Source organism: Typopeltis vanoorti, chromosome 5 (genome assembly GCF_054136105.1).
Source record: "Typopeltis vanoorti isolate ZY-2024b chromosome 5, IOZ_Tvanoo_1.0, whole genome shotgun sequence".
NCBI classification, from domain to species: domain Eukaryota; kingdom Metazoa; phylum Arthropoda; class Arachnida; order Uropygi; family Thelyphonidae; genus Typopeltis; species Typopeltis vanoorti.
The window spans coordinates 98710329-98731911 of NC_143553.1; the positions used below are offsets into that span (position 1 = coordinate 98710329).

A 21583-nucleotide genomic window follows, 5' to 3' on the forward strand; every position below is an offset into this window, starting at 1 on the left:
GTTATTTTTGGTGGTACAATTTTTACACAAAATATTTAAATAAATGTTCAGAAAAATGTATTTTAATATTGTAACGAGTTGACTGTTCCAAGAATTTAGCTTGGCGAATCGAATAAAATGAACAAAGAAATTTTATTGCAGTTTTATGTGAATTTTAATTTTCGGATACAAAGTCTCATTATCATGTCATAAGGGTTTTCATATTTAATATTTATTTTGAAACATATTTTCGTATGTAAAAAATTTATAATAAACAAAGTACATATTACATAAGGAAAAACAAAAGCAATGGATTGTTGCAAGTTTAATCTTTTCTCTGTTGCAAGTTTAATCTTAAAATAATATATTAAGAGTAATATATTATTTTACATTAAAATGTATATTATTAAGATAATTATGTGATATTCCGTTAAAAATAATTGGGTTTTAATCGGGAAATGCTTTTATGGTGGTACATATATTTTTTGATTCTTATTTGTGTGGTACAAAATTTAAAAAGTTTGAGAAAACCTGCTCTATACAGTAAACAATTGACGTACATGCATGCTATAGAGTATTTCCCCTAATATAAATTCACTACTTATAACTAGATGCGTGATACAGGCAGATGCAGATTTAAAGAAGATAGCATTTGATTTTTAATTTGCGGGGTGAAAAATACATGAAAAGATAAAAGGTTACTACAATTTGTAAACCATGTTTTTATCCAAACCATGTTGTATAAGTACCGCGTTGATCAAGGATTACTGCAATTTGTAGACCGTGTTATATCGAAACCGCATTGTATAAGTTCCATGTTATATGAGGGTTACCTGTATATATTACAGAGCTAATATTCATTTGAAATAATAAGAAATAACTATTTATTTGTTGTGCGGACAAAAGAAGTTTCTAAACGAAAACGCTGCAGAGAGTTCAAAACCTTGTTTGTCTCATATCCGTTACTTAAAATTACTAATATTAAAGAAAAAATATCTAAAAAAATAAATTCCAGTTACAGAAATAGGTTATGAGCAAAAGGAATCGAAGATAAAATTAATAGTCATATTGGTTTAAAAAAATAAATGTAAGCATTAATTTACTACAGCAAACTCTTTCTATGTACAACAATTTGGCGACCGGATAAGAGAGATATCTTTAAGATAAGACTTAATGAGAAATCTGTAGTGTTGGAAAATAAATTCACATACATTTTATTTATTTATTAATTTTGCTCAGTTATTCTGTTAGAATATCTAGTTAAACTGAATATTAAAAGTAAAATAGAGAAAATAACCAATCAATTTGAAAAAAAAATCATTTCACTTGTCAGAATTCCATACTCTAATAGTACGTGGAATTCAAAACAGGAAATAACACTTACCCTAAACAAAATGGCGCATAGACTTTCCCACCAAGCTTGGGAAAACATAGCATGAGCAACTGTGGGAGGGAATTAATTGGATAGTAATCTAAATTAATTAGTCAACTAGATTTTCTGGTTATTTACAGAAATATCTTTCAACTCCTATGTTTTGTGTGTTTTTGTGCTGTGAATATATGTTAGTCACAGTAACCTATAATGAAAAAGTCAACTGCATTTTCAGACTTGTGTTTGTGTTCTGTGCTGTGAACATATGTTAAAAATCAACAATTTTGAATATTCAGAAAACCTAGACAGTACCAAGATGTTCCCATTCTGGAAAGAAATGCAAGTTAATTTTTTTTTTTTTTACTTAAACATAACAATTGATAATTGTAATTTCAATAATCACTGCTCGTATGTTTTGGTAAGCGTAATTCTAATACTGAATAGTCTTTTTCCATAAGAATAATCATAGGGTACATATCAGAGTATCAACATGGATACATTAGCAACTTTTCATGTCTAATGTGTGTGTTTGTGTGGGTGTTTGAGGTTCACCAGCATATAAGTAAATTATTTAGAAAAGCCTAAACCCTGCCTCCATAACGACTCTACTCTAAGAATTCCCACCCTTTAACAGGAAAGAAATACTCCAAAATGTATTGGAAAATTAGTACACCCACTATAGACAAGCAAACACAAAACTTGACTGCAATGATGGATGTGTGTCACCCTTGGGAAAATTCCAAGATATCTTATCTCAAAAACATCGCCCACAATTCCATAGGCAAACCAAAACACCATGTGATATCACAGAGAGACATATGTTCCCCAGAAAATTTTAAACACATAACGTGGTGACTCCTTATCTCTAAATATCACTCACAATGCAGCACACGAACCCAACACACCACATGATGTCCCTGACAGAAGTGGAGCCCTAGTGAAATTCCAAACATTCCAAAATTTATCTTATTACTATTCATCACCCATAATGCCATATGCAAACCATTTACTTATCTACAACTCATACCAATACACATCCAAGACACAGACGTCGCTTCCCCCATTCACCCTACCCCTTATTTTTTTCATAGTATCCCACCAATCACAACACGAATCTTATCCACTAATAATATCTTACTTTTCCATTCAAAACAATAACATCACTTATTTACAACTAACAAATTAAATCACTTATCTGATAATGACACACATTCACGTCACGATTCCTTATCTTGATCTTGATCTTGTTCAAAGTGCCCCACCAATCACGACACAAATCCTTATCTCTAAACAACGTGACGTTACAAACACACAGATGGTCTCCAGAAAAATTCCTAACATTCCAAACTCATGACGTCACACACACACACAATGACGTCATCATCTCAACAACCAATCACATCACGATTCCTTATCTTATCTTATCTTGATCTTGTCAGAAATTGTGTCATAAACAGTTGACACAACTTCATTAGTGTTGACACAACACTAATGAAGGTCGCTGCTTTCGACAACAAAAAGATACAATAGGGTGTGCCACTAGGTTCTTCTATTTTCGAAAAGTTCGGTTTCTTTTTGGACAGAGGGTGTATGTCTATCCCGAGCTGCACTGCAGTTCTCACAACGTCATACCATGCTTAGCACCACGTGATTCAGGAGTTCTTGAGGCAAACTGGCCCACTCCTCCTTCAGAGCAAGGATAAAGCTTTGTTTGTTTTCTGGAGGGGAATTTTTTGAACAGCAATGCATCTCCTATTGCATCCAAAACCTGTTTTATGACGTTGAGATTTGGGAATTGTGCTGGCCACTCGATTCGATTAATATCCTTGGTCTCCAGAAGTAACTCCACTGCTTATGTATGATGTGGTGTGGCATTGTCATACATAAAAATTAATTCTTCGCCTGCAGCTCCATGGAACAATCGAACATGACGTTGAAGAACTTCATTGCAACATCGTTCACTAGCACTTGTAGCTTGGTGAGTCCATTAAGCATAATGCCTCCCCACACCATGACCACAACACCGCCGTATCTATCCCTTTCAAGAACATTCTCGCGATGGTAAACAGTAACATTTTTACGCCACATCAAATGTCGTCTAGAATCGGAACGACTAAAACCACTCTTATCTGTAAAGAGTACATTAGCCCATTGGTGTATTGTCTATTTTTTATTGATTATAACTCCACTGAAAACATGGTCTACGATGACCTGTGGATAAAGGGACGCAGACTACAGGCCTTTGGACGTATAGCCTCACTTTTTGAAGGCGTCTCGCCACACTTTGTCGAGGTATAACCAAAAATCTGTCTTCATGCTCCATGGTAGAGTGGCGGCAAACTCTTAGCAAACGTCTGGAACACATTCCATTGATTTCAAAAGCTGCCCAGAGCATGGACTCAATGCTATGTGAGATTCAAAACGCTTTGGTAATATCAGTAATTATGTGGTCTTCTTCGAGCTTTCCAATAATTCTTCCCAGTGTGAAATCATCTACATCATAGGTTCCCAAAGTGGGTGCTGAAGCCTTCTGGGGGGGAGAGGGGGATATTGTGGGATCAGAAGCATTTGGGGGCATGCAGGCGGTCTAGGGGTCGGTGGCTCTTTATAGAAGAAATTAATAATATATATTTAAAAATTAATTATTTTTGTGATTTTGCAATTAGATAATCATTTAAAATTTAAATATTGCATTTTAATTCATCTTATGTCTGTCTTACACGATCAATGGGGGGGGCGTTACAAAACTTATGTCTTGTAAAGTGGGCAGTGGCCCGAAAAAGTTTGGGAACCTATGAATTCTACATGATGTCCTTGAGACATTACTAGACCTCCAAATTTCTAACATTATTCCTTCAAACAGAAGTCTCTTAGCGCAGTCTTTTTATCCTGTTAAGTGCTATGACGTGATCACCCTTTGTGATTCCAAAATTTGAATGTATACCTGCTTTCTACTCGAAATCGTCATTTATACAAATTGCCACAAGATGATTCGTCTGAATTTGCAGTTATAATCTTCAGAAACAGTGTTCATCCTAAGGTTTTTAGGGCACCAATGTACTAAAGCAAGCTTTTTTTTTTTTTTTTTTTTTTATCAACAGAGGTTGTTTTGTTTTTATTCTGTCATAGGCAGCAGAGAAGTGTAAACAAAGGCAAAAGACAGATTTCTATTTAATTGAGATGGGTAAAAGCAAGGAGAGTATGCATTATCATTTATCAAGGTAGAATATTTAATACAGTTTAGGCAATCTCTCATTTTCAAAATACAGTTTTGCATGAGTGTGTCAATTTTCTTTCATTTATTTTTATTTTATTTTATTTATTTATTTTTTTTGATACTTGATCTATTCGTTAATATTTAGTTAAATGGGCTTAGACTTAGTCAATTTGTGATGGAGCTCGACTAAATTTTTTTCAACTTCTGATAGTAACTGATATGCTTATGAAACATTATGCAGCTTAAATCCAGTTAAAGTAATAATGCTGAAAGTGCGGTATTATCATGACCACCTTGGAATCACAAGACTCATCGCAGACGCTCCCAATATGAAAAATATCATTTTACATTCCTCTACTCTTCATAAAATCAAGTGACACAATCCAGTCATTCACACACCAGTCACAATCCAGTCGGGTTCCTACTTCTTCCTCCAGTATAATAATATTGGAATTTATAGCAAGAAAGTATTAATTCGTATGATGATATATATTTTATGATATTGTTATTAAACTGATAAGGTTAGAAAAAAGTGTTCATAATGTAAATTACCTATTTTTACTTCCTAAATGTGAAATATTAAAAAAAAATGCAGTACTAATTAAATTGTTATTATATGTTATGTGAAAGTATATTAATATTAGATTGTTTTCTTCAGTGTCTCTGATAGTTATTATGTTTGAACTCACGGGCAGTGTAGACTACATCGTTCCTCTAATGGTAGCCATTGTCACCAGCAAAGTGGTTGGCGAAGCAATCTACACTAAAAGCATCTATGATGCGCTTGTTGCATACAAAAACTATCCTTACTTGGATAACACAGAAGAATTGCATTCGGTAACTCAGGTAGCTTCTGACGTTATGCAGCCTAGGTAAGTGATAAGGAGCAGTGTTTTTAAGCATTATTAAATTAAAAGTTTCAAATGCAGTATGGTGTTTAAAAATCGTTATATAATAAACATTTACATGTATATTATTAAATGTGATGTGCATATCCATATATGTAGAGTATGCTTATGTTATGTGACTTCAGCCTACGAAAGGTTGTAAATAAACTTACAGTACGTTAATATCGTGGGTACACTAAGTTTTATTTATTAGCTCTAACATGAAACTCTTCAAGTTACTTCGGACCTCCAGTAAGCGAGGTCCGACAGCGGTCTCATATCTTTTTATGGACTTTTTCAGTTGAAGGTGAGTTAGCCCATCTCATAAGGAGGTAGCAGGGTTTCTCCTCCTGGTAACTCTGTTTTTAATCCCGCGTACAGGCACACACATAGTTTACAAGCAAAAAATACAATTGGTAGTAGGAGAAGGATTAGTTAGTTAGTTTCGTATGATGATAACGGCATTGCGTCCTTTTTATGGGAAGGTACGGCACCATCTCAATCCCCTAAATTTTATCTAGGCTCAGGACCAGCATAGCTAACGAATCAGGTCTATTGCTGGGTTAGTATTCCTGACTGTAATCCCTGTGTGTTCACGGGGCCGGTTTGTCTGCTTGCGGGATGAAAAACCTAAGATAAACTAGCGGAAAAAACCCTGCTCCTTACGCCCAAGACCAGCTAACTTGGCTATGGCTGAGGAAAATCCTTAAGCCTCTCACGTCGTCGAAGGGAATTGAACCTAGGACACTCCTTCCTCAGGCATATGGTTGCGAAGCGCAAAGCCACTAGGCTAACCACGCAAACAGAGGAGGATATTAAGTAGGAAAGATGGTGAGTTGTGTATAATGGAGTAGACTGCCCTCTTGCGACGTGCCCTTGGACTTCTTGGAGGTGACATACAACAATAATAATAATATTACCGAATTATACGACGAAAGGGCTGTTTTTTTTTGATGGATTCTTTGCCTGATTATGAGGTTTTTCGTGTTTTCTCCGGTTTTTATAAATTACATAACGATGTCCGATTTCACGTGCTTGTTTAGGTAAGCATTTCGAGCACCTCGATTTGTATACACCCTTCAGAATTTGCTAAATGAAGCTCATTTCATGCATTCAGCAGAACTAATGAAAAATTCGTTTTTGTTTTTTTTTTTCAAATCATTTTTTTCAAAGATGCTTGAGAATAAACTCAGAACAAGTTAATGAACTTAAGTTTTTTTTTTTTTCATATAAAATACCTAAATAATCATCTGACTACCGTACGGTATTATCTTTTACTGTTTTCGAGATACTGTATTTAAAACTATCACAAGTATATATGCACATAATTTGCGAAATTGGAATCCTCTTTATTTTGATTCTGCAAGAATTATATATGATATTCAGCACAGACTCTGTACAAACAAGTGAATCGCCACCGTAATTGTTAACTGGCAATTTAATGCAACTTAGGGACAACAGAGGGTCGTGGAATATGTTGCACGTTCTTTTTTTTTTTTTCTTTTCTATTAAACGTATCATTTGATCTTACTTTACTATAGCATTCAAGGATATCTCCTCAACTTTAGCTGCGTTTTTTGTGTTTGTGGGTATTTGGGTGAGTGAGCGAGCGCACGGATCAACAAGCATAACAGTAGTGTATCACCAAGGAACTTCCCCAAGAAGACATTGCAGATATTATTATTATTATTATTATTATTATTATTATTATTACTGACCTACAGATGTAGATCAGTAATAATAACAGTCAACGCGAGAGTCTTCACTCAACTAGCGACAAATCGATCCTATGAACCTTAACGTGTTCAAATCTTTTGATATTTACAACACATTTCGCTCAACTACTGTTCCTCATTTAAAAAAAAAAAATTACTCCTTCACGAAGGACTCAACTTCCTGGAATGGCCTTGTGCTCTTGCTCCCCCCATCCTCCATTCTGAGTATAATTCCTTCTGTATTGATCGTGTAAAATATTCTCACAACTTAAACATTCCTATTATCCAGATTTTTTTTTTTTTTTTTTTTTTTTTGAGCCCCATTCCACTAGAGGTCGAGCCGATAGTACAATAGTCGTAGTACAGTGGATGGGCTAAGGGTTTGATAATCTCTAATTCTTGCTCTAGCGATCAAACATAGAACCGTTTTTCCCCAAAGTCACTTCAGCTTCCAATAAGCAGGGTGGTGGTCTCATACCAGGCGATGAAATTCGTCCCCCACTAAAAATAAACGAATAAATCATAAAATAAAATAAAATACTGAAATTATTTTAGCTATTCGATTTCAGATCTTCTCCCGAGTTTCTTCATCACTGGAGTCAGGCGAACTCATCACTGGAGTCATTGATAGTTCACCTGTGATCTGATCTGATCTGATCTGATCAGATCACAAATGATCTGATCAAAGCCTTGAAAAATGGTACTAGGACATCTACCTCCTAGCAATGCACAATGCATTCACTTCTTGCAATGTGCTATTTGAACTTCTTGCCTCTGTCGAATGGTCTTAGATTCCTAATCTCCTCCGTTCCTGGAGCATTTCATCGCCTGGTATGGAGCATAGTTTCGCCAATACGTGTCCGCATCCGCACTCCAAAGTATAACACGTCACATTTGTTAACTTTAAAAGGGTAACCCCAGTCATTTGCCCAAGCCAATCTATTTAAACCTTCTTGATGATTTTGGATATGAGAATCTTACAACTCTTCCCGGCCACAAAACAGACAGTTAAATAACCCTTTTCAGTCTATATGAAGAGAAAAAAAATAGAACATAACTCTTTTCAAAGACCACTGGTTACCTTCACTTTCTGGGTTGTTACTATCCCATAGAGCATGCTGGAATCATTCGGTCATCCAATCGTCTATCCATCTGACTAAAATATTATCCATCCCCATCTTCCTCAACTAGCACAATAACTGCGAGTAATCTGTCTAATGTCTCATGGTGTCCAAAAATATCACTCTATAAGAGTCTTCCTTATCCAGCACATTTTCGATTCTTTACATAAAATGCAAGTAGACTGCTAAAGTACACTTTACAAACTCATGATGACCATCATAGATAATCCTATATTCTGGTATTAACAAATTTCTCCAATACTTTATGTCCATTCTACCCAGTATATTTGCAACTGCAAATTTATATACTGGTCTATAATCGGAAATATCTGCCTTCGCACCACTCTTGTGCAGTAGTCCAGTTTAACTGGTATTGCTCTTTGATCTACTGAAATAACTTATTTGAATGTGTCAGTTATTGACTGCCTTTTATTAGTCACTCCAAATTAAAGGCAGCAAAATACTTTGAAATCATCTAACCTAGCTGTGTACTTAGTGATGAACGTAATGTTGATGTTCGAGCAAACAATTACTGAAACCAGTTGCTTGAATATAACAGTGACTATTGTCAGTAAAGCCTGTTATTAAAGCTAAAGAAACACTGGGATAATTGTTGAAACGATAACATATATTGCCTTTGATCCTCTCTGAGATTCATGAAACATTGTATAGGATTTTGCCATCATCTAAAAAGCTTCTATTCAAATAGATGCTTTTTTAGATGATGGCAGATAGTGATAATGCTGGCGTAGAGTTGTACTCTACAAAGGAGTTGCGTCAAGAAAGTCGCCCTACATTAAATTCGATGACATTTAGATAGGCAGAAGAAAGGCTTTAGGTTCGATTTCATTTACCTACTTTGAGGAACTTTTTCTTGGCTTTTTTTTTTTAGTTAATTTTTTCGAGTTAGTCTATGTTTAGTGCGGGTAAATACCCCCCCCCCCCACCGAAAAGAATAAAAAATTCGGATATTTAGTCTTGTAACTCAAATCATTTGAGTAGAACTCGCACAATATTCAAACTATAATATCTATGATGATGATGATGATGAACACGAGATTGCGGTGATTTTCTGCTATTCCTGATATAAATGCATTCGATTCCCCTATCCTCGCCATTGTCGGAGAATTGAAATCGGGTGCCTATCAACTTCTAAAAAGTTACAGCTAAAAGAATACGACCTATATCCTTCGAGAGAAGAAAAGTTAGAAAACTTTTGAGGATGGAAACTTAGAATTAATGTGTCATTTATTCCTGAAAATAGAGGCATGGATATTTGCACAGTGAAATCATTTCCATTTCGACTTGGTGCTACTTCAAGACGTGTTCGATGCCCTCAAATGAGAGTGGGAATATGAGTAGATCAGGGTAGTATCGTTTTCAAACTGATCTCTTATACGTGGAACTGTTCTCCAAGGCTTGCGATTCTATTCATTGATCCTGATGTTAGAACAACGGGATCATGTGCTCTGACTTCGGTGTCAGTTATATTCTTGCGAACTTCGCAGTATATTTTATATATATATATATATATATATAATCATAAATCTATTATTAAAGTAATCTGGATTTATTTTAAGTTGGAATATTTTATAACAAAACTCAAATGATATCTTTTATTAAATTCACGAACAAAAAATGTTACGTTTTTCTTCCCACAGGAGAGGTACGCCTGTTAGCATTGTAGAATATGGAATGAGTAGCTCTGAAATTCGTAAGTTTTACTATTATGACATCTGCAATTATTTGAAATTAAATCTACGTAATGTGAATTTTAATTGAATGAAATTATTGTTATTTCTTAACAGGGAAGCTGCTTCAGAAGCATTACAGAGGATTTCCTGTTGTGGATTCCAGAGATAGTCAGAGTCTTATTGGCTATATTGATAGACAGGCTTTAACTCAGGCATTCAGTAAGTATAATATGAAAAATATATGAAGAATAACATGAGATATGATAACACTTCAAGAGAATTATGTGAAAATTTTCAGGGTTTTTGTTTGTTTGTTTGGCAGTAGACTGGCGAAGAGCAGTTGACCTACAGTCATGCTCAACCAGTGTGTGTGTGTGGGGGGGGGGGGAGATTAGGGAAAAGAGCTTACCAAATGAAAAAATGCTTTGGTGTGATTAGAATTACGACCGAAGCAACTAACGTTAATTAGTACGGCCTGGTTGGCCGAGTAGTTAGCATATCCGCTCTTCGCCCAAGGGACTGCGGGTTCGAATCCCACGTAGGCAGGGATGATTGTCATCTTCCAATATGGACTGGGTCACCATGGGAGTAGTAGACCCAAAATCTCACGCAGTGGGTAGAAAAATAGGCTTTTAATTATTATTTTTTATATGTTCATTGTTTGTTCGAGTTCGCCTGCTTTCCAGAAGAAGCAGAAAGAAAATACAAACCCTTCCGGCAAACCCTTCGCACAAAAGCTATGAAATTACCTGCAGTTACCAATGAAAGCTCTATAGGGAATTTATGAAACTCAAGCAGGCCTGATGATTTTATGGGACGAGGAAAAGCATGTTGATGAAGAAGAAGGAAGGCCGAAAAATTATACTAGCTCAACTTGGCAACGAGATTTTATAAACTGGATACTAATTTAAGAGTTAAAAGAAAATGGCAGGAAAAGATAGAGAAAGGAGCTTCATTTCAAGGGTAAATTAAGAAAAAATGGTTAACAGTAAACGCTACCGGCAGTTTCTATATTATAATTAAATTCACAATAATGCGCTCAGTATTGTAATCAGTGAGTTTCTTGTCTACTCAAATGGATGGATGCTGGAGCTGATTTTTGTTGTCGGAAATCGTTCAATATTCCTGAAGCTGTTGCAGTGTCAATTTACTGTTGATTATTGCTTTTCATTTCTTCGTATGTTTTTATAGAAATGTCGCAATAATAAAATTATATTATTATTATTATTATTATTATTATTATTATTATTAAACAGTGTCTCCATGGAGTCAGAAGACTCATCGCTGGAGACCCTACATTGAAAAACTAACCATTATTCACACAATACTATTATATTTCTCCTTAAATTCATTAACAGACGAAGCATTCACAACGACCTCTGGCAACGCATCCTACACACATATAAAAAAATAAAAAAAAAATTCTGTTCGATAATGCTTATATAATTCGTTTAAATTTAATTTGTATGGAATTATATCAATGAACTAATGAATATGTAATCGTTATTTTGAATTAAATTTTATAGAACTGAAAATATCTGATGGAGCTTGCACAGATTCCATAGTCTCTTTTGTAAATACTTCCTCAGGTTCAACTGCAGTTCCGTCAGTAATTAAAGTGGGACATCTCATGGATATGGTAAGCAAGTTTCGAAGTATTCATTAGATTTTTATATGTGAATTTATTCTTTATTTAAAGAAGGTGTGTTTTTTTTATTTACGTGTGACACAAAATACACAGCCTTTCTTAGCATTATTTTCCGTTTATTATTCCGCTTATCCTCTCACTACAATCATACATGAAACTTACGTTGTTGTTTTTCAACTGCTGCTAATAATTATTATTATAAAAAATCTCCATAGAGTCAAAGACTCATCGTGGGAGATCCACTGTTATCCACATAGTTTATCATACTGTGCCTTAAATATATTTACTGTCTCTGCGCTCACCACACTCTGGGACAATGTATTCCAATCACTCACCACTCTCCATGCAAAAAACCTGCTCCTCACACTCCTTATACAGCTTCCAGGGATGACCTCTTATTCTCCTCCTGTCTTCTCCCATTCTGTGCAAAACCTCCCCGACATTAATCTGGTAATAACCTTTTAACAGCTTATATGTCTCGATCATATCCCCGCTCCTCCTTCTATCCACCAATTTCTGCAAATTGTATTTTATCAATCTGTCTTCATACTCAACATTCCAGAGACCAGAAACCACCTTAGTCAATCGTTTCTGAACTTTTTCCAACTCATCTTCATCTTTTTGAAAACCAGGTGGCCAAATCTGTGCACAGTAATCCATATGTGGCCTGATCAAAGCCTTGTACAAAGGAACCATACGATATGATAAATAATAAATAAAAACCTGGGGCGCTTCTCAGCTTTTTTTCCAGTAATTATAAAATTTTAATAAATTTAATAGTTTTATTTGTTGTTACACTTTGAGTGACGTCATATTTATCTGACATTTAATTGCGAATGTTTTTTTATTTTTTTAATGTACAAAACTTATCTAAGAGATAAAAAAAATATACTGAAAAACTGGCGTTTGTATAATTTTCATCAAATCAGAAAATTTGAAGCAATGTAATATGCAGCCAAATGAGTCAAACACTTTTTTGTTGAAATTTATGTAATATAATCTTATAAGATATTTCTGCATACTGACTTTGGACTACGTTTTTGCTTTCATTAACGCAGTACAGTTCAGTGTCACATACTGGAAATCAGATTTCGTACAATGTCTGTCTTGTCTTAAGCTTTTTCACGAACCATTGAGGTTCTTTAACTGTGGGCTTTGACTTCTCAACCTCTACCATCTCGAAGATAAGGTGGTTGGCCCTATACCTCCAGGTGTGTCCTATGCCTGGAGATGCGTGTGTTCACGGAGTCGATTTGCTTGTTCTGGGGGGGGATGAAAAACCCGAGTTTCCAGGTGAAAAACTCCCCTACCTCCGTATGAGGCAGGCTAACTCACCTTTAGTCGAAAGATTCACACGTCTTGGACGGGAATCGAACCCAGGGCTTTCAATACCGACTGAGTTACTGAGGCTCTTTCATACAATACACGTGCTGAATTTAAAATAATCTATTCGTATGATCGTTTTCTCTATTTCTTTTCTTCTTCTTCTTTTTTTTTTTTTCGTTCCTGGGTGCCTTTCTCCCTATTTCTTTGCTTTCAGATTTCAGCAATACGTAGTATACTTAGGAAGAGGGAGAATAAAATATTAGTAAAAATGTAAAAATAAACTGTACCTTTAAATAATAATCATTGTCAGTTTCAAATAATGACATGGTGCTAAGTCATTCTAACATGTAGTTTTAACCATAAAGTATTCAGTTATGGATGATAGCGGTCAGTTTGTCAATATAGCTATCAATTTTCATGAGTTCCTTTCAGAAAGTGTTGTCGACCAACATCTTTAATGAAACTGGAACACAAATCACTTAACAAGAAAAATTTGCATCCTTCGAACCGTCTTGATGGAAAGCCTCGCCAAAAATCTACATTTGAAATTCTGAATTCCATTTGAGCCACATAGATTGAACTCCGATTCATTTGAATAAAAAAAGTATTCAGTCGAATCTGAATTCCACGTAGCGTGTTTATTTATTTATTTATTATTATTATTATTATTTGGAATGAAAGGCTTTGAAGTTGCTTTCCACCAACCGACATTTAACTGTACAGCTATCTTCCGCCACTCCTGCACCAACATTACTGTAAGTTTCAGTTGATCTCACATGGCCTTACGAGTTTGTAATGCTTATCACTTCAGAATAGCAGTTCTGCTTTTCTATAGATAGCTTTTTCCTTCCATGTCTAGCTTTCCTCACCACACCTACCCCGCATTATTTTTGAAGATATGAGACATTGCTGAATTATAGAATCCAAATAGATTTGCTAATATATCACAGGGAAAATTCCTTCTCACGAACAGTTAATGGTTCCATCATACTTGAACTACTATGACCAAGCAGTTCTGTTCTTTATACTCTTCATGATGCAATACCGGATATATTGTGCAATAAACTGTCGTTATTACATTAGTGCATTACATTGGTGTTAGGTTGTGTCTTTTTTTTTCTTTCTTTTTTTTATATTTCTTTGAATATTTATTCCTATTAAAAGCGATATTTACATTTTTTTTCAAGGGAGGAAGTCGCTCCCCATGGTTTGAGTGTGAAGAATAAAGCAAACCTTGCAATAAATTAACAATACATTTGTTAATTTATATTGTTTGTATTACGTTGTTTTCGTATATTTGAGGTTCAGCGAGTAGCCAAGACTGTGGAGAAGTGCATAACTAGTACTTTGCTTAGCAGTGAAAGATATTACTTTTTTTTTTTCTTTTTTTTTTTTTCTAGAAGAGAAAACCGTTTTTTTTTTGTTTTTTTTTAACCACTTACACAAACTATTTTCTGAATTTCGTGATTTATCTCTTTTATTGTCACAATTATTTCGTAATTTGTTGTTTCTTGCTTTGTCAATGTTAGGCTCCTATAACAGTATCTCCTCACACATCACTGCACCTCCTGCTTGACATGTTCAGGAAATTAGAAATGGATCGAGTTATGGTTGTGCATAAAGGGTAAGTAATTTTTCTCTCATTGCATTCACCTATTTAGGAATCGAAATCATGTCAATGTATTATAGTAATGCAGGCCAAAATGTTCTGCTTCCTTCGCCATCTCTCTCACCCTTTCTCGCTGATTCTTTGACTGAAGAATCTATTCGTAAGCGGGTGGCAAATATGATTGACGCTTTCTAGAGCATGGCGAGGAAAAAAAGTACTGAATAATTACAATGTTATGAAGTAAACGGGTTTATTAACAAAGAAATTTATGTTCACACATGATGATATGTACATCCACAACTATCGGCGGAATATTGGCGGAATGAAGCATTAACGACGGTACAGTACGTGCTCGAAATGGGCACCTTGTCTTTCAAGACAGGTTTCATAGCGCATGCAAAGGTTCTCTGTCATCTTGGAGAACAAGAGTTGGGACATCTGCTGGCCATACCGTGCAATTTTATCCCTTACTTCATCAAGGTTTGAAGGCGGGTCATGGTGGAATACCCATTCCTTCGACCTATTCCAAACGAAGGCATCAAGCGATGTGAGATCAGGAGAATGTGAAGTGAATTGGAATTCTATGAGCCTCTCGAGGAAGAGTACTGATAAAAAGGCAATGATGACACAATTGCTTGGGGCACGCTTACGGAAACAACGAACAAACTGCTCACAAACATGTCGTAGGCTTGGACCATTTGCTCTACCAACTCCGTATGAACGAAAATAATGTTCAACAATAAATGTCTTTTCCATTTCTACGGGTGCTAGATCTGGAAGTTCCATTGGTGCTGCTAAATGTAATGGCGTAGACTCTACATGTGCTTTTTTATTAATGTGCATGCAATCGATCGGCATATCTCATAGCGCTGAAGAGATTGTCGAAGTTCAGTACTTTTTCTCTCTCTCGCCATATCGTGTTTAATAACTTCTTAGCGCTAACATTGATATCATTACTGATTCCATATCTAGAAATTCTGCTAGAACAGGGTTCATGGAGTACGTTGATAATGTGGTTAGAAAAAGAACGCTAAGGGTAGAATTATTTTAGTTTTCTTTTATATATATATTGTAATCAGCACTACAGTTAAATTAAATCATCATTTAATTAAAATTGTTCGAAAATAAGAGAATCAAATAACTTAAGTTTTGTTCTTTACTTCTATTCATCTTGCAGCAGGGTTTGGATACGGTGAAGTGAAGGGCTTTGGTCACACTAGCGTTTTCGTGATGATGAAATTCATCCACAGATAGTGTCCAATATCTGTTCATTTCTTGTATATTTGTAGAGAAAGAGATTTTTTAAAATGTTTTGTCATTGTTTTTCGCCTGCGGAAAACATCAAGTGGTAAAATACCTGCTCGGTGACATCTACACGTGAAGAGTTCAGAGGAGAAGTTAATAAATCCGAAACGATACAATCAGCAGATTGCTCAATAGTGAAAAGAAAGCATTCAGTTGCTGAGAATTCAGTAATAGCGAAATCGAAATCTACTCCAACTATTTCCAATCCTAACAATTTATATCAAAATCATACTTGGCTAAAATGGAAATTTTCTCTTTGTCATTTCTTCGCAGAATATCCATATCAAGGTAGTGCAGAATTCATTAGCTTTTAAACCCAAGTTGGATGGAAAATGTTGTTGTTAACGGTCGAGTGTTTGATACCTGAATGAAAAAAAAAAAGTTATCGCAGGGAGTTCCATTGTTTCCCCCCCCCCCCGGAAAATCATATAGAATAAATACGTTATTTTAGATTACGAGATAGGCTCCCAAAATTTCCGGCATGACATACAAAATTCGCGCCGATTACAAAACGCCATGCGTGACAGATAGCATCATCTACGGGGAAGCTTAGTGTACCAGTTTCAACTATCTACTTGCATCATTCAGTTGAAGACACTAGTTGATTAACACGTGACACGCTAAGTGGCTGTAATGTTAAAAATTGAGTACCGTGCTGTGATAAAGTTTTTCCACCAAAGAAGGGCTTTCTCCAAGTGCTATCAAACAGAGATTGGATAATGGTGTTTATGAGGACTTCTCCTTCATATTCTACCCTGAAGGAATGGGCTAAATAGGTTCTCCTAGGAAGAGAGCATCAAAGATTATTCTCGTGATGGTTGGCCTGCGGAAGGAGTGATAGAGGAAAATATCTCTCTTTGAGAAGGAACTGCTTAATGCCAGACAGCTGAAGCTCAAAGAAATCTCAGCAAGGTTGGAGCTTTCTATAACAACCGCTTTTACATCATTCACGAGAAGCTTCACATGACGAAAGTTAGTGCAAGGTGGGTGCCCCGACTTCTCTCTTCAATTCAGAAAGAGCATCGTGTGACCTGTTCCCGCAAGTTTTTAGAGCTTTGCCAAGGGAATCAGAGAGACGTGCTGGAACCCATTGGAATCCAGGGATGAAACCATGATCCTCTTTCCAAAAGAGAGTTCATGGAGTGGCGCAAACCAAGCGAAGCACCGCCGAGAAAAGCCAAAATCACCCAGTCCACCAAGAAGATCATGACAGCAATCTCTTGGGATTGCCGGGGAATCCTCTTGATTGCCAGGGAGTTCTACTGACTTCAAGGAAAGGAATACCACCGTGAATGCAGAATATTATGCTTCACTCCTGCACAAACTGCGCGACGCCGAGGAGAAGAGACGAGGAATACTGAGTCATGGTGTTCGTCTACTTCACAAAAATTCTCCAGTACATACGCCTATTGTCGCAAAGAACTGTTGCTTCCAGGAGATTGAACACCCCCCCCTACAGCCCAGATCTAGCACCCAGTGATTACTTCCTCTTCTCAAAACTGAAGAAAAACCTCCGAGAAAGAAAATTTGCAGATAACAATGAGGTGAAAAATGCAGTTTTAGGCCATTTTGCAGACAAAAAGCACATACTATTTTTTGAAGGGCATAGAAATGTTAATTCAAAGATGTGAAAAGTGTGTGGAAATAAAGGGAGATTATGTTGAAAAGTGACGCAGTTGTTTTCTTTCTATCACCTCTAAACGTTAGTCAGGCCAGAAACTTATGGAGCCACTCTCATAGACATCTTTCCGGGACCAGTCATATGTATAGCAAAATTATTCACCTGTGGAGATGTATCGAAACTTTGTGTTTGAAATTTGCAGATTTTTTTAATGCTTGCTTTGTTGTTACCTAAAGGGCTTTATCTCACTGAAATATATATTTCAGGCTGTACTTGATGATGAAATAGGTTCATGGCAGAAAGGTTCAAAAGATTTCATAACACGTTACAGATTTTACATTATGTTTAATAAGCAAAATAAGTATACAGTATTAAAAATGACACTCATTTTTATTATTATTTACAGAATATGGATGAGATCTCTATCTGTATAGATTACTCAGCCACTTTTATATATAAATATATAAAGGTAGCTGAGAATAAATTTATATATAAATATATAAATTAATTCACAAAATATATACATTTTGTGAATTAAAAAACAGTTCAGGATTGCTGGAAAAATTTTATTGCCACTAATATTTGTTGCACTAAGCGAAGATATTTTGTAATCTCAAAATTATATTCTTTGTGCACTTGAAACGATATAAACGAAATGTTTTGTTATTTATATTTCCTCATCATCTTCATCATCCTTTCAGGGATTTAGGCCCAAATGCCTGTTCAGGTCTCATTTCTCTCTTTTCTTTGGTTGTACCTGACTTATATGTCCTTCAATTGGTTAATATCAGACTATTTTTTTTTGTTATCTTGAATTGCTCATTCTTTCAATATGTTCAAACCACTTCTTTCGGTATTCTTATTTTTGTATGCTTTTGTAATTTGTTGGATTTTAAAATATTATTGATAATCCCTGTTATCTTTAAAAAGTTAGAATTTTTGATATCAATGTCAATTTCTTTTGTATATGATACAGCATATCCAAGGTATTTGAAGCAGTTAAATTTGTCCTAAAAATTTATTTTCAATCATGATTTTACTTCTGACTGGAGATGGTCCTTTAAGAGCCATGATTTTTGTTTTGTTTGTTGATTTTGCATTCTAAATTCTTTAGCAATTATGTTTAAGAAGTACGATATTGATCTTTAGAGTTCATTTTCCTTTTTTGCTGTGATTATCTCGTCATCTTCAGGCAAAAGGGTATTAAGTATAGTTCTACAATAGTTTAAATGTTGCTTTGTATTTTTCTTCCATTTCTTTACTATTTCATCTATGTATATGTTATATAAGGGTGGTGACGTTGGTTTATTGATTTCCATTCTGTAACTTTTTCATTAATTCTTACAGATATTTGTTAGTTTTGATAGATGTTAGTTATTACTGCAAGCAGCTGATTTGTAATGTTTAGGTTCTTAAGTATGGTTCGGTTTGTTCCCTAAGACTCTGTCAACGGCTTTCTGGTACTGTACAAATGATACAAATAAAAAATCAGCGAACACCTTTTATTTTCTTATAGGGAGTAAGTGAGAACCTTTTAACCCTATTAGCTTTCAGTATGATGTTCTGCTCTTAAGAAGGTTTTCATTACCATTTGCATTGGAAAGCAGTTCCTGACTGATTTCAACACGGTTCTCTTTCTGATCGTCAGTCAACAAACGTGGCAAAAATTTTGCAATTTCGCGACGCATCTGAAAATTTTCAGTCAAAATTTGATGGCAAGATCCTATGCTGATGCCCACTTCGTCAGCAACTTCTCAGACAGTTAAACGACGATTTCCACGAATCACAGCACGAACTCTCTTGGCATGGTCATCATCTGTGGAAGGTCGTCCAGGCTTGTGATCTTCACCGACCGACGTTCTGCCTTTTTAAAACGCTTAAACTACTCACACCACTGCATTCGGCTCATACAGTCCTCCCTGTATGCTTGTTTATGCAATTGAAATATCTTTAAAATTTTACCAAGTTTGCAGCAAAATTTCACACACACACACACACACACACACACACACACACACACACACACACACACACACACACACACACACACACACACACAAATGTTGTTCTTCAAACGCTTTCATTGTCACTTTTTCTGATGAACAGCTTGTGCACATGTTCACTTCAGTGAATATAACTCGACGACTAATGCTCGTAGCAGAATGGACGAAATGGCAGCTTGCTGTCAAAACCTGTCGCTAGGTGCACTCAGTAGCTGCAGCATGCCCCCTGTGCCGGTTGGCACACTATTTAAAAAATTCGGTCTGTTTTTGAACACGTCTTGTACAGCTGCTTTTACCCCAAGGGGTATTACTATTTGTTTGTCATCAGCTAACGCCTTTTTGTTCCAATATAGGGAGCAGGCGAGGCCGTTTAAGCCCTCGCTAACTTTTGGAGACTGAGTGGGCAGTTCAATCTCCACTGGTAGCCAATCAGCAATAGCTGGCCCAAGGCTATCGCTAATTAATCGGTAAGCAGTAAAGAAGGCGGCTAGCATGTGCCGCCATCTCGTGGTCCCTAATCCTAGCACAATATTCTTCATGCCTTAAACAGTATGGGTACGATGGCCAATTTTCTTGAGTTTAAGGAACGAAAAACCCGAATTTCCGGGAGAAAAAACCCGCTTGGCCGTGCCAGAGATCGACTAACTCGGAAACCAGTCGAAAAAAGGCTTAGTAAAATTTCCTCTAGTCAGCTATTAGATTTGAACCACCAAGTCCTTTTTCGTGTGGTCAAGCGCTATGGAGTGCAAACGCCAGTGTTATAACTATTTAATTTTGTGAAATTGCTTCTCGCAATTCTATAACCAACTGAGCTACACAGGCCTTGGTAATTTACAAATGTATTGTTATTTATATTTTTAATGAAATAATTATCTGATTTCATATTAAAGATTTTGGGATCTTCAGTCAGTAATGTGTATGTGTACATATTAATAATCCTTTAATTTTCAGAGTACTGCAAGGTATTATTACAAAGAAAGATCTCATTCTCTACGTCAAAAGGAATAAGATAAATACGGTGAACTCATCTATCTTTTCATCTTCAACGTCATCAGTACCAGAAATTCTGCATTCTGTGAAGGTCATTTAAAGTTGATAAAAAATTCTTCCTGTGATGTATTTTGTTCATCCCACAGTGTAAAGTTCTTGATATTCTACACGTTAAGATAAATTTCTTACAAATCCAACATTTAAAAAGAGATTTCATGTTTCTTGTATTTTTTTATTTTATCGTGACTGTTGATATTTTACAGTGCTACAGGTTTAACGAATACTCGAAGATTTATTATCTGTTGTGAATTTATGTAAATAAATGAAATGATCACACTGTTATCTGGAAGTCCAATTATACATTCATTTTAATTATACCTGCTAATATATGAAAAAGGCATAACTGGAATAATTATGTTTTACAACACAATAACACCATATTTTATCATACCTTGTAATACGTTTTTTGAAGGTATCACAATCTTTTTTATTTACTTACATGAGTCCATGTTTTGCGGACCATACGGTTAGATTTATGCATAACTAGAAAAGCTGCAACTTAGGGCCTCACAAGTATAGATATCCTAACATTTACTGAGTAGAGGAGCCTCATAAAAGTTATACCCCATCATGCTGGGTCATAATATAAGTTACCGGAACGATTTCCTTGACAGTTAGTATAACAGATAATTACTAAACTTCGTTATGATCATAACATATACCTTCATCCGCATGCATGTATTGTTTCTAAAATTCCTAGGATGCGTTGAGACAACGCAGGAATTTGAAATTTGACACGTTTACAGAGAATATGGCCGAATGGTTAGCGCATCCTTTCTCCAGCCAAGAGGCTGCGCACTTTTGGCTGGACGAAGTCCGCTTCACAGATGAAGTGCACTTTTCGTAGAATATGCGTATTAACTGTCCATGCAACAAAAAATGCGTTCCATCTGTCCAGAAAATGTTGTACAACCATTGTGGATCCTCTGCGACTTTTTTCAAAATGCACGCTGCGAATTCCTCGCTCTTAGTGGTATCACTTGGTAATAGCTAGCGAAGAGATCGAAGCTTGTATTGATACAAGCTTAACGGAGAG

General features: G+C 35.7%; 1 protein-coding gene across 1 annotated transcript in view; it reads left to right on the top strand.

Moving 5' to 3' along the window:
- The window catches only part of LOC150106683 (H(+)/Cl(-) exchange transporter 5-like), an 89034-nt gene extending 68364 nt beyond the window's left edge, over positions 1-20670 (top strand). Inside the window, exons 13-18 of the mRNA XM_090393453.1 lie at positions 5227-5440; positions 9953-10005; positions 10100-10204; positions 11512-11624; positions 14489-14583; positions 20449-20670. Coding sequence (XP_090249579.1) covers positions 5227-5440; positions 9953-10005; positions 10100-10204; positions 11512-11624; positions 14489-14583; positions 20449-20587 — 719 coding nt within the window. The 3' untranslated portion in view covers positions 20588-20670. The remainder of the gene's footprint in view (positions 1-5226; positions 5441-9952; positions 10006-10099; positions 10205-11511; positions 11625-14488; positions 14584-20448) is intronic.
- The last annotated feature ends 913 nt before the right edge of the window (positions 20671-21583 follow it).